This window comes from Chenopodium album, chromosome 23, assembly GCF_948465745.1.
Source record: "Chenopodium album chromosome 23, dcCheAlbu1.1, whole genome shotgun sequence".
In the NCBI taxonomy this organism is placed as follows: domain Eukaryota; kingdom Viridiplantae; phylum Streptophyta; class Magnoliopsida; order Caryophyllales; family Amaranthaceae; genus Chenopodium; species Chenopodium album.
This window is the reverse complement of record NC_137856.1, coordinates 2,975,323-2,988,063: the sequence shown is the minus strand read 5'-3', so window position 1 is coordinate 2,988,063 and position 12,741 is coordinate 2,975,323. Positions and strand designations below refer to the sequence as shown.

The 12,741-nt window shown below is 35.5% G+C and overlaps 2 protein-coding genes across 2 annotated transcripts; one reads left to right on the top strand and one right to left on the bottom strand.

Annotated features, from left to right (window-relative positions):
* Positions 1–754: 754 nt before the first annotated feature.
* LOC145608888 (putative SWI/SNF-related matrix-associated actin-dependent regulator of chromatin subfamily A member 3-like 1) lies at positions 755–5,497 on the top strand. The gene is made up of 4 exons (XM_081664476.1): positions 755–2,337; positions 2,581–2,872; positions 4,532–5,053; positions 5,137–5,497. Exons 1-4 carry the CDS (start codon positions 859–861, stop codon positions 5,409–5,411), a joined length of 2,568 nt encoding a protein of 855 aa, XP_081520602.1. The 5' UTR covers positions 755–858; the 3' UTR covers positions 5,412–5,497.
* Positions 5,498–5,727: 230 nt separating this feature from the next.
* LOC145609597 (uncharacterized) lies at positions 5,728–9,352 on the bottom strand. The gene is made up of 2 exons (XM_081665049.1): positions 6,691–9,352; positions 5,728–6,404 (listed from the first exon to the last, which is right to left on the bottom strand). The coding sequence occupies exons 1-2, from the start codon at positions 9,350–9,352 to the stop codon at positions 6,013–6,015; spliced, it is 3,054 nt and encodes a 1,017-aa protein (XP_081521175.1). The 3' UTR covers positions 5,728–6,012.
* Positions 9,353–12,741: the final 3,389 nt, after the last annotated feature.

The following is a 12,741-nucleotide window of genomic DNA, read 5'->3' as shown; positions in this document are numbered from 1 at the left end:
TATCGATATCATTTCTCTATGGATTTTTATTTTGATCTATTTAGAAATACATGAAATTTTCTATTAAAGATATTTTTGAAGAATGATTATGACAAAGAGATGTGCGAGAAGCTTGAGGAATGATGAGTAGTTGACCCTTAAAAACCCTAGAGTTCATTTTTATTTTTATTTTTTTTCGTTTTGGTGCACTTAATTTATCTTTTCTTTTGCAAATATCAACTCGTTATGCGCTTCCTCAATCCTTAAAACACAAGCTAATATGTTTACTATATTGATCTTTATATAGTGACTGTTCAATTCAGCTATTGTTCAATACGTTGAGCCTGTTGAGGTTCGATACTTAACATTTGGAATGAAATAGATCGTTGTTCAACCCTCTATCCTTAATTGGAGCACTTAAGTCCCAAGTGAAGGTCTAGTCACTAATGCCACTAATTGTTGATTTGTCATTGGGACTTTGGTATTTCAAACCCCTTAAATAAGTCAATTTTTTTTGTTTTTTCTTTTTGGGCGTTTAGAGAGCTATAAGGGCGAGTGATGATAAGTCAACTTTTGTGAGTTGCTATAAGCATATGATTTTATCGCAATCTTTTTTTCTCTTAACTTAAATCACCTATAAAGTGGTGGATAACAAGGCGGTAAGGTTACGGAGTACGAGTATTATTTAAAATTTGTTGACATAACCCGCTTAACTCCACCTTTTCTGGCTTTTCAAACTTATAGTCCTTTTGAATTCTGAAACAAGCTTCGATTATCTCAAACCCCCATTACTCTCAAAATTCAACAAGATTCCAAGACACCAAAAACCCTAAATTCTCCTTCTTCTTCATTCATCAATTTCTCACAATTTTAAACAAAATGACAACCTCCTACAATCCTGAAGACGAATCAAACGATTATGAAGAAACCCAATTCACAGACCCCCAATTTTCTCCCTCCTCTTCTTCCGAAACTTACATGGTGGGTTTCGTCATCGTCAAAATCTCCGGCATGTACAACACCGTTCGAATTAGCGGCCGAGAAATGGTGGGTTTAGTCCGAGAACCCTTGAATGTCTTCGATGAAAACGCCATTAAAGTGCTCAATATTCGTGGGGCTAAAGTGGGTTACATTGAACGAGTTGCTGCGAAAGTTCTAGCGCCATTAATGGATACCCAATTGATTATTGTTCAAGGTATTGTTCCTAATACTCCTAATAGGTTTAAAATTCCTGTTCAACTTCATATATTTGCTAGAATTGAGGCTTTCCCAGTTGTTCAATCTGCGATTTTAGAAGGTGGGTTGCAGTTAATTGCTGGGAATAGTGCTTGTTTCGCGCTATCGGATTCCGAGGTTGTGAAGGAGAAGAGGAATAGTAAGGATGTTAAGAGTGTAGATGAGATTTTTAAGTTGGTTGATGAAAATGTGGGTAGGAAAGAGGGTTTGGTTGTGAAATTGGAGCCCCCAAAAGATGTTATTTTGCCTGAGTTGTTTGATCACCAGAAAGAAGGGCTTGGGTGGTTGGTTGGGAGGGAGAATTCTGAGGAATTGCCCCCTTTTTGGGAGGAGAGAGATGGGGTTTTTGTTAATGTGTTGACAAAATTTCAGACGAACACAAGGCCTGAGCCGATTAGGGGTGGGATTTTCGCCGATGATATGGGATTGGGGAAGACCTTAACTTTACTTTCTTTGATTGCTTATGATAAAAGATGTTGTGGTAGTGTAGGTAAAACTAGTGAGAATTGTGGTGATGGGGATAATATAGATGATTCTGGTGGTAGGAATTCAAAGGGTGGTAGAAAGGGTAAAAGAGGTAGTGTTAATACTGCTAGGAAGAAGAGGAAAGTTGATTCAAGTGATGAGGTGAATGAGAACTTGGTGTCATCAAATACAACATTAGTTGTGTGTTCGGTTTCTGTGTTTTCGGTTTGGACAGAACAGCTGAGTGATCACACTTATCTTAACTCGTTGAAATGCTATGAGTACCATGGCAAGGACAGGACACGTGATGTGGAGGTGCTTAAGAAGTATGATGTAGTGCTCGTCTCATATAATACTTTGTCGGTTGAGAAGAGTCAATCTGATTCACCGATGAACAAGATGGACTGGAGGCGTATTATCTTAGATGAGGGACATATGATTAAGAACGCCGATGCAAAGCTAAGTCGTGCAGTGACAGCTTTAAATAGTAAGAGGAGATGGGTTGTGACAGGAACACCCATACAGAACAGCTCCTATGATCTGTTTTCTCTTATGGCTTTCTTGAAATTTGAACCCTTCTCTAATAAAGATTGCTGGAATGGACTTGTGCAATGGCCATTAGTTCAGGGAGATCAAAAAGGTCTTGAGCGCCTTCAGGTACATCTTTTCTCTTGTGTTTTTTTAGCTTGTGGGAAATTAGTTATATTCTACATAGAAGTAATATTTATGAGATAATTCAGCATCATTTGACTCTGTCATTGTTTGTCACTTAGTTTGCCCCATCACTGATAACTCCATTCCTTCATGCAAAAGAATCTAAAGTACAGTCTACAATCCACTGAATAGCAATGATGTACTGTTCGTTACGCTTAACCTTGTTTTATAAACATCTCATTGTAGGTCTTAATGGCAACTATCTCATTGAGAAGAACAAAAGAGCAAAATTTGATCCAGTTACCATCAAAATCAATAGATACTTGTTATGTTGAACTTATGCATGAGGAACGTAGACTATATGATCGCATGGAAGAAGAAGCCAAACAGATTGTGAAGAATTATATCAATAATGGTAGTGCAACACGTAACTACTGCACTGTCCTCAGCATTATTTTGAGACTTCGCCAAATTTGTACTGATATCGCATTGTGCCCACATGATATTAAATCCCTGCTCCCTCCAGACAATGTTCAAGGTTGGCACTCTCCTTAACTCCTTATGTGTGTCTGTTCTAAATCTTATACTACACAAACTTGCTTTTCTGTCAACTCAGTTGTCAATTTATCTCCAATTTTAAACACTGTCTTCTACGTATCTATTCGTTGCTTTTAATGTTGATTAATCTGCAATCTACATGTGTTGACTCTGTTAGATTACATATCTGTTCAAAACTCAGAGCTTTCAAGCATTATTTTTTTAAATTCTAAATCAGGAAATCATGGCTAGATTGCTATAAGTGGATGTTTTCTGAGATATGTACTTTTCCATACATGCTTTTTATGTTTATTGATAATTACTCTCTCCGTCCCTAAATTACATTCCTCTTTGGAAATTTACACGGGAATTAAGGAGAGAAGAATAAGACGAATAACAATAATTAGATAATGCAATGGAAAGTACAAAGATAGATTAGTTATTACTCATAACAAGTCATCAATCCTTTACAAAAAAAAAAGGACCAATCACATGCTCCTAATTAAAAAAATTTAACCAATCATATTCATTGTAATTTGGCACAAAGATTATGAGTAAGATTAGGTAAGGATGAGTGAGAAAGCATTAAATATAAAACAGAAAAAGAGAGTTGATTTACTAAAAAAACTTAACAAAAATAGAAAGGAGGAATGTAATTTTGGAATATCAAAAATAGAAAGGAGGAATGTAATTTAGGGACGGAGGGAGTATGAAAAATACCAAGGGTTGTTTACCTAAATTGGTATTTTTTCTCAACTCCATTCTAACAGCACACCAACTGGGTGGTTTTTGTTGTTGCCTCTTGTTGTTTCTCCTTCCTTATACAATTGACTAATTTAAGTAAACTTCTTTTTAAGTTATTCTGAATTTAATGTCCATTTCTAGTGATTATGCCTCCATATAGCAGCTATTCTGCTCCATTTAGAAGTGATTATCTAGTCTGCTCTATGAAAAGTATTATTATTGTTTGAAGCTAAAAAAAGTTGCCATGTAAAAAAGGCTCCATTTAATTGTATTACAGTATTAGCTATGAGTGTCCAGTGGGGGAAATCAAGATATGCAAGCCTTTTTTCCTTATTTGATGAACAATATTGATTATTGTCGGCCGTCAGAAAGGTTTCATATGTTAATTTACTTGTCTTCTAGTTACTTACTCATCGTAGATGTTGATAAGGGAATTTAGAGCCTTTTCCTCACATTTTTTCTCTCTTATGTATCATGAAACTTACCTTTTACTAATTGTGGACGTTCTTGTTCTAGATAGATTAGCTTTAACTTTTTAGATTTTTAGGACTTTCAAATTTTAGTCTTTCTATGTACAGCTTTGGGAATTTTCGGTTTTTGAAGCCATATGCTTTTTTTATTTTTATTTTGTTTGAGGCAAGCTGTTTTGAAGTCTACCATTATTTTACTAGTTTGCACTGTTGTGGCTTTGTAAGAGCCTGCGTGAAGCTTTTTTTTTTTCCCCTCTCCTGAACATCACATTTTTAGTTAATTAAATTCACGTGAAGAAGAAAACAGTCTTGTAGAAAGGATTGAGCTAACAAATGTATCTAAGGCACTGTTGATGCTGTTTCCTCTAACTACATGTTTCTGCTATAATAATATGCCTAGCATCTATCTTGATACCATTCATCTCCTTGTTATTACTACCCTGCAGATGTGTCTAATAATCCTGAACTGTTGGAGAAGTTGGTGTCATTGCTGCAAGATGCTGAAGACTTTGACTGTCCAATTTGCATCTCTCCACCAACGGATGTTATAATTACAAGTTGTGCACATGTGTTCTGCCGTGCATGCATCGTTAAAACCCTTAAGCTTACCAAAGCCAGCTGTCCTATGTGCCGCCAACCCTTGTCAGAGTCCAAGCTTTACTCAGCCCCACCCCCGGCAGAGTTGTCAGATGACAACAATACATCCTATTCACCTAAAGCATCTTCAAAAGTGTCTGCTTTACTGAAACTCCTCTCGGAAAACAAAGGAGTTAAATCTGTTGTGTTCTCACAATTCCGCAAGATGTTATTGTTACTTGAAGAACCACTGAAAGCGGCTGGGATTAAGACGCTGCGGTTGGACGGCTCAATGAGCGCAAAAGAGAGAGGTCTAGTGATACAGGAATTTAGTGTTAGTGAAATTGATTCTCCTACTGTTTTACTTGCCAGTCTTAAAGCCTCTGGTACAGGTATGAGTATGAACTTTTTTTTTACTAGTCAGAATTTTTTTTCTATCTAGAATAATGAAATGATTAGAGTTACATAACTACAGGTATAAATCTTACATCTGCTTCAGTGGTGTACTTATTGGAGCCATGGTGGAACCCAGCAACTGAGGAACAAGCAATGGACCGTGTTCATAGAATTGGCCAGAGAAAAGATGTGAAGATTGTGAGGATCATCGCTCGAAACACAATCGAAGAGAGAGTGTTAGAATTGCAAAAGAAAAAGAAGGAGCTGGCTAAGGGAGCTTTTGAAAAGAAAGGGAAGGATAAGAAAGAAACTACTGTAGGAGATCTTTGTAGGCTTATTTCTCTCTCAGCTTGATCTGCTTTTCATAAAAACACGGTCACACTTAAATTATATCTAGTCCTAGAATTGGCTCTATGATGTATATTTTTGGGGGCAATTTTGTGCAGACTTTTAGTTTTTGCCTTTTGATTTGGAATGCAATTAAAGGGTCGTACAAAGAAAGTGTTCCAGCAGCCCTGTTTTGTATTTGAACATATTTAGAGGTGTAAGGATGTATGTATCTAGATATATTAACTGGGTATTCCTGTAACGCCTTCAAGCTTTGAAGGCACTTTATAATGTATGAAAATTTCGCTTTATAATCTTATACAGTATTTTCTACAGAATCAAGGGCAACAAAATGAATCATGGAATTTATACGATAGCCTATTAAACATATGCTGCAAAATTTCTGTAAATAAAAGTTGCTATTTTACTGATATGTAAACTTATTACTGATAATGTTTTCTAGTTAAGAGTAGCAACAGTAAGCACTGTTTTAAGGAGTATTTTAACCCTTAATCAAGATCAACAATCTTCAGCTGTGAATCAAAGGATGCTGAGGCGGTTTATTGAGCAGTAATCAGGTCCATCAGCAGGTACGTATGGCTAAAAAGTTTAACAGGGTGCATAGCATCTAGATTTTGAGGAGCTTATTTCTAACTGCTGTAAGATTGTTCAGAGCCTCCCTCATACTAATGCGCCCATCAGGGTGAGAGACAGTACATGCTAATCCAACCTCAAAAATTTTCGCCACACAATACTCTAAATGTTCTTGTACTAATACTTGTGATTTTTTGTAGCCACGATCAGCAACAGCAGCAGCAAGTTCTGGCAGCTGTTGATCCAGCTCAGGATCAAGCAGGAGTTGCATCATTTGAGTAGGAAAGCATGCTTGAACCCATCCAACTAGACCTTGTTCTCCTGTAAAACTCTCGTTTGGGCTTTTTGCAGTAAATAGCTCCAACAATGTCACTCCAAAGCTGTATGTATCTCCAGCTGTTGATGGTTTGGCTCCTAACCCATACTCTGCATTGCTCATAATTTCATTAATTCATCAATCAATATCATATAATTTCACTCAAAAAGCAGAGAATAAAGTATTAATATCATATGATCATTTTTTTTTTCTAAGGCTCTATGCATATATTATATTCTCCGTATCAATGTTATATTAGAATATTGTGACGGTTTCTCTGTACATGCTAAAAAATAAGTTCGTGACTATTAATTCTGGACGTAGGGTGTATAGTGAAAAAATTTAAAAGTATATATTACATGTGTAAATGAAGTTTGGCATTTAAAGATTACTAACCTGGGGGCATATACCCAATAGAGCCCTTCATAACATGGCTTGAACTGATGGAATGTTGACCACCAATTTGCTCCATTAACAACCTTGCCAACCCGAAGTCTCCTATTTTCGCGGTCATTTCTTCATCGAGAAGGATGTTGCTAGGCTTTATATCACAATGCACCACAGGGACTTCACTGTCATGATGTAGATAGTCTAGTGCACTAGCAACATCAATAGTCACATTCAATCTTTCCAAAAAACCTAAACCATCTCCATTTTCCTTCTTCCTTTTACCCTTAATCCAAACTTCTAAGCTTCCATTGCTAAGGAATTCATAAACAAGAGCAAGAAATTCTTTGTTTTTGAAATCCAAACTTGAGCAAGATGTTATAAGCTTAACAAGATTTCGATGCCTAACGTTCCTTAGAGCCTCACACTCTGCAAGAAAGCTCTTCAAAGAAGCCGCGATTCTCATGTCAAGTACCTTAACTGCAACAGCCATGTTATCTTTTAGACATCCTTTGTACACTGATCCAAAACTCCCACTTCCTATCAAATTCGCCTTACTAAAACCTCCGGTAGCTTGGCGAAGCTCATCATATTTAACCATGTAATGTCCTTCCAGCATCTTCGAGTCTGCTGTTCTGCTACTTGGCTTGGCTTTTCTCTTCCTTATCGCGAAATACAAACCAGCTATGAAAAATAAAACCAAGACTGCCACAATTGCAACAATACCAGCTTTGCGTAATCTTCGTGTGTGATGAGGAGCACCTCCACATTCAGAATGCAAGGTGAGTCTTGGGTTTCCTTGTAAGTAGACTCTAGAAAGATTTCTAAAGATCCCACCACAAGGAATTTCTCCTTCGAGATCGTTATAGGACAGGTTTAAGGATTGAGTAGCATTCAAGAGTTCGAGGTTGGAAGGAATGGAGCTAGATAGTTGGTTATGAGAAAGATCCAAGGTTTGAAGGGCTTTTAAGCTTCCAAAAGAATTCGGTATAGGACCAGAGAAGAAATTTTTAGCCAAACTCAATGTCTCCAAACTCTTGCAATTCGAGATGGGGCTAGGGATGTTTCCTGACAATCGATTGCTCGAAAGATCAAGGCTAATGACTATGGTTAGTAGCCCTATATCATCTGGTAATTGCCCATCGAAACGATTGTGAGACATATTTAAGGTGTTGGTCAAAGTTGGGAGGTTAAAGATTTCTCTAGGAATTGTTCCATTAAGCATGTTGGTTGATAAATCCATGTAAGTGAGACTACTAAAACCCCCAAAAGTACTAGGTACTTGACCTACCAAACCATTACTAGATAAATCGAGTGTAGTTAGCTTACTGAGACTACCAAAGGAGTCAGGAATAGCCTTAGAAATATGATTATGAGCCAAATCCAATACTTGTAAGTCTTGTAATTGGCTAATTTCGCTAGGAATTGGACCGGTTATCTCATTGTAGCTTACATTTAGCAAGGTCAAGCCAGTAAGCTTCGCGATTGAGCTTGGTATGGTACCGTGAATTTGATTTCCTCCCATGTATAACTTCGATAGAACCTTAGAGAGATTTCCTATAGATTCCGGGATGACTCCCTTCAAAAGGTTTCCATCGAAGGCTAGGAAGTTAAGTTGGGTACTATTAGCTAATAAAGTTATAAAGTCAAGACCATTATCATCACCTGAGTTTTCTATGTAGTTGTAGCCAATGTTGTACATCTTGAGGTGGGGGAGGTTCCCTAAACCCGGCGGTATAGTTCCTGTGAGGCGATTGTGAGCCATTCGAATCACTTGGATGTTTGTAAGATTATGCAACGAGCCAGGAATTCGTCCAGTGAACTTGTTGATGCAAAAATAAAAAGTGAGTAGATTTGGTAGCGTTTCTCCAACGTTGTAAGGAAGTTCACCCCAAAGCTCGTTTGATGCCAAGGCCAAGAACTCTAGTGATGACATGTTGTAGATAGGCGAGGGGACCGTGCCAGTGAGGTTGTTTATGCTGAGATCAAGATGCTTGAGGTTTCGAAGATGGCTTAACTCTCTAGGAATGGTGCCACTAATAGTATTAGTACCCAAATCCAAATTAGTCATCGAGGTGACATTTCCTAGTGATGGAGGTATCGAACCAAAAAATGAGTTGCTTGCCAAGTTTAAGACTTGGAGCTTTGGGAGGAGACTCATTTCATTTGGGATCCTCCCCGATATCTTGTTCATTGTCAAGTCCAATACCTTGAGCTCGCGCAACTTACTTATGTTCGATGGGATTGAACCCTCCAACTTGTTGGAACTCAAGTTAAGAACTTTCAAGTGAAGTAGATTACATACTTCCTTTGGAATTGTGTTGGTAAGTTGGTTGTTTTGAAGTTGTAGAGATTGGAGAAATGAAAGGTTACCTATATGAGGGCTTATTTGTCCAATAAGTTGTAAGTTTGACAAGTTTAGCCCAATGACTCTATGACCAAACTTGTTACAAACAACTCTTGTCCAATTGCAAGGAGACGAGTTTTGGTCCCACGAAGATAAAGGGTTATTGGAAGGATTATCTAGGCTTAATTGGGATCGGAATGAGATTAAGGCATCCTTGTCTGAGTCGAGATTCGATTCTACGAGAAGGATTAAGGGATGATCAAATGTTAAGAAGGATAAGGCTAGTAAGCTAACAAGGTAAGAAAATGCAAATAATGAGGGCATTTTGTCTTGGATAGTTTTTTAACTTTTAGTATTTATGAGTATGTTGCATATAAACAAGAGTTAGATGCATGTATACTTATAGTAACCTTTGGGATAGATGATATTGACCGATAAGTGATATGTCCCACCTAGCTGCTCCAACGTAAGTAAGGGGTTAGGGATTTGTCATTTGTGTTACGTACACACTCCCTAGTTTTCGAGTAATTGATTAGTCTCAAAAAACAAGTATGAGATACGTCATGCCGTGTACTCGTTGTTTAAGACTTTTAAGTAGAGTAATATGAAGGGAGTTAGACATATCAATAAGATAAAAAATCTACAATTTCATTCTTTAAAAATGACACCACAATTTGCACATGTGGCAAAATCTGATTGGGCCGTATTTTGTATTTTTATTACCATTTTGAAATATTTTTAATGTCCATAATGTATTAAAATTGTATTCTTTTTTGTTTTCTTTTTAATACATGTATTAAATTTTAGAAATACATAATTATAAATTATGAAAAACTTTTTTTTTATAATAAAAATTAATCTTCGAATTTATAATTATAATTATAAATCATAAAATTAAATTCGTTCATCATCTACGTCAAAATTTTCATCATCGTTTATCATTGTTCATCATCTACATCAAAATTGTTCATCATCGTTTATCATATCGTTCATCGTTCATCATTCATCAATCATACTATAGATTAGCCCCCCATTCTCGAATTCAATGTTAATTCTTGATAATTTCACAAATAATTGCTAAAATCGTGATAAAATTTCGAAAACGATTGTGTTTTTGCATTTTTTTTTTTGCAGTTTTTGATTTTAGGTTTTCGTTCATAAAAAAATCTCAACAACAATCGCATTTAAAATTATTTGCAAATGACGAATTCCGCTTTAAATGGTTCGAAAATATGATTTATGTGAAATTATGCAATTTTGTCAAAGAACAAAGAGTATCAAGTTTGTAGAAGATGAAGTGGTCGCATTTTTTTAACTACCGCAACCCCTGTTTGATCTAAACTCAAGTTTTCTCGAAGTTGTTTGTGGGTTAGGTAATGACCTAAGCTATCTTTGGTCATTACGACATAAGAAAACGGTCTATTTTATATTGTGGTATTAACCTTATTATATTATGGACCTGATAGAAAATTAAATTATGATATACGTTTTCACTCTAATATAATATACTTTTATTTTGTCTAAAAAATAAATAATATACTCATATATTTGTAATTAGACCAATATTACAAAGAAATTTAGTCCATAGTTCCATACTTACAATATACTACTACTATAAGAGTATATTATACGCTCAACACTTCTCCTAGACCACCGCCGTCTCTGAGATTGTGTTTGGGAAGAATACACTCTGTGAGTTAATGTCTATTAGATTGTCCTGACCCCCAAATATTATTCAAACTGTAGCCACTTTTACATCGTTTTGAATCTTGTATTTACTATTTATTTCAATAGTAATTTTTGACATTACTATTTATTTCAATGTAAACAAGATTTCTGGTATTTTGTGTGTGTATGAAATCCTATTCTACTATTATTATTATTACAATATTAATTATTAATTGTTAACATATCAAGATTTAGCAGATTAATCTAACATTCATATATCGACTTACTAAGGGAAAAAAATAAAATATAACAACAAACAAGAATTTAAGTGATTCGGTCAATGTGACCTACTCCACGGGCGGGGCCGACCATCAAATCTCTTTCAATATAAACAAGTACAAGATACGTCAAGAAAAATACAAAAATCCAAATTAAAGAGCTTCGATCCTATATCCATTTTGCACATGCGTTCTCTCAATCTTGATCATATGATGATGATATTTTCTTAAATTCTTAGTGTCTCTTCATTCGTATGACTTAATCTTGATGTTCAAGTGTGTAGCCGGCACCATAATCTTGTTCTCCAAGCATCTTGACGTACCATTAACAACTAAATATTTGAAGAGGCATAGTATTCTTGACCCCTCGAAACTCTTTACGATCTTGTAAGCTTGTTTGTTTAGACGCCTTTTGCTTTCTTCGAATACCGCTAGTTAAAGGTTGTTGTGGAGGGAGATCACTCAAACTTATCACACATATCTTCTTTCTTGCATTTTGGCAATTCTCGTACCCTTGTTGCAATTTTCGCTTCGTACTCTCCAACTTCTTGCAATACGACGACTCATCCATACTTTTAACTCCTTGGCAATACTTTTGTTGGACAACTTTTAACTCATTGGCTTTTTCTTGACAACGTTGTGTTGTTGGCCTCAATATTGGTATCTCTTTATCAGGAATAATGTTATTCACCTCTTTCTTAACCGAATTATTCTTGAGATTTTGAAGGAGATACTTCAAATCTTTGCCTTTCCCATGTCGACGTTGTATTGGCAACGACAATGGTTGTGAAAACTCTTCGACAATTGTATCCATCATTTTGTCATCCGAATTAATGGCTTCTTGTTGCTCCATTGAAACACTATTATTCACAACTTCAAAAGTTTTATCTAAATCATCAAACTCCCACGAAACCTTCTCCCACATTGCGGCAACATCATCTATGCTACTGTCTTCCATGTTAACTCACTTACTTTTTTTTTTTTTTTTTTTTTTTGAAGGAATAATTGAATGTTGCAATAATGATTTCACTTCCTAAATATATATCCGTAAAGACTTACTTGGTGAAAAAGGAATTAGTTTAAATTTTTTATTAGGTTATCAAATCAAATATGATAGCACGTATACATATACATATGTTATAACAGTTATTTTTGGAAAGTGGCAAGCAATAGATAATTTTTTTTTAAAGGAAGAATATAGATAATCGTTAAGACATTAATAACTAACTAACGAGTTTATGTATTTATAACTTACTTTCTAATTAAAAAATAAAAAGTGTCGTAAAAATAATAAAAACCATTCAAAGATTAGAAACTTTTGTAAAAGAAAAAAAGTACTACTCGTAGCTACTTCCTTGTAATAAGATAAGGTCAAACTTATATAATTTTAACTCTATAAGTAATTACTATGTACGAAGTATATGATAGTATATTATCATGTAAGATATTGTTAGGTGTTCTTATAAAAAAAATATTGTTAGGTGTTCTTATAAAAAAAATATTGTTAGATTTATTGCAATTTGATTGTATCATTTGTCAATTTTATAAATTTTAACAGTGTAAAACTAAAGATATTAATGGTCAAAATCAATTGGAGTAAGTTTATCCAACTTGTTGATGCAAAAATAAAAAGTGAGTAGCTTTGTTAACGTTTCTCCAACGTTGTAAGGAAGTTCACCCCAAAGCTCGTTCGCTGCCAAGGCCAAGAGCTCTAGTGATGACATGTTGTAGATAGGTGAAGGGACCGTGCCAGTGAGGTTGTTTATG

Excerpts from the sequence above, each read along its gene's own strand:
- LOC145608888 (XM_081664476.1), top strand. The coding sequence starts at position 859 with ATGACAACCTCCTACAATCCTGAAGACGAATCAAACGATTATGAAGAA. Across the intron at positions 2,338-2,580 it reads AAGGTCTTGAGCGCCTTCAG|GTCTTAATGGCAACTATCTC; the intron begins GTACATCTTTTC and ends ATCTCATTGTAG. Across the intron at positions 5,054-5,136 it reads TCTTAAAGCCTCTGGTACAG|GTATAAATCTTACATCTGCT; the intron begins GTATGAGTATGA and ends ACATAACTACAG.
- LOC145609597 (XM_081665049.1), bottom strand. The coding sequence starts at position 9,352 with ATGCCCTCATTATTTGCATTTTCTTACCTTGTTAGCTTACTAGCCTTA. Across the intron at positions 6,405-6,690 it reads TATTGGGTATATGCCCCCAG|AGTATGGGTTAGGAGCCAAA; the intron begins GTTAGTAATCTT and ends TGAGCAATGCAG.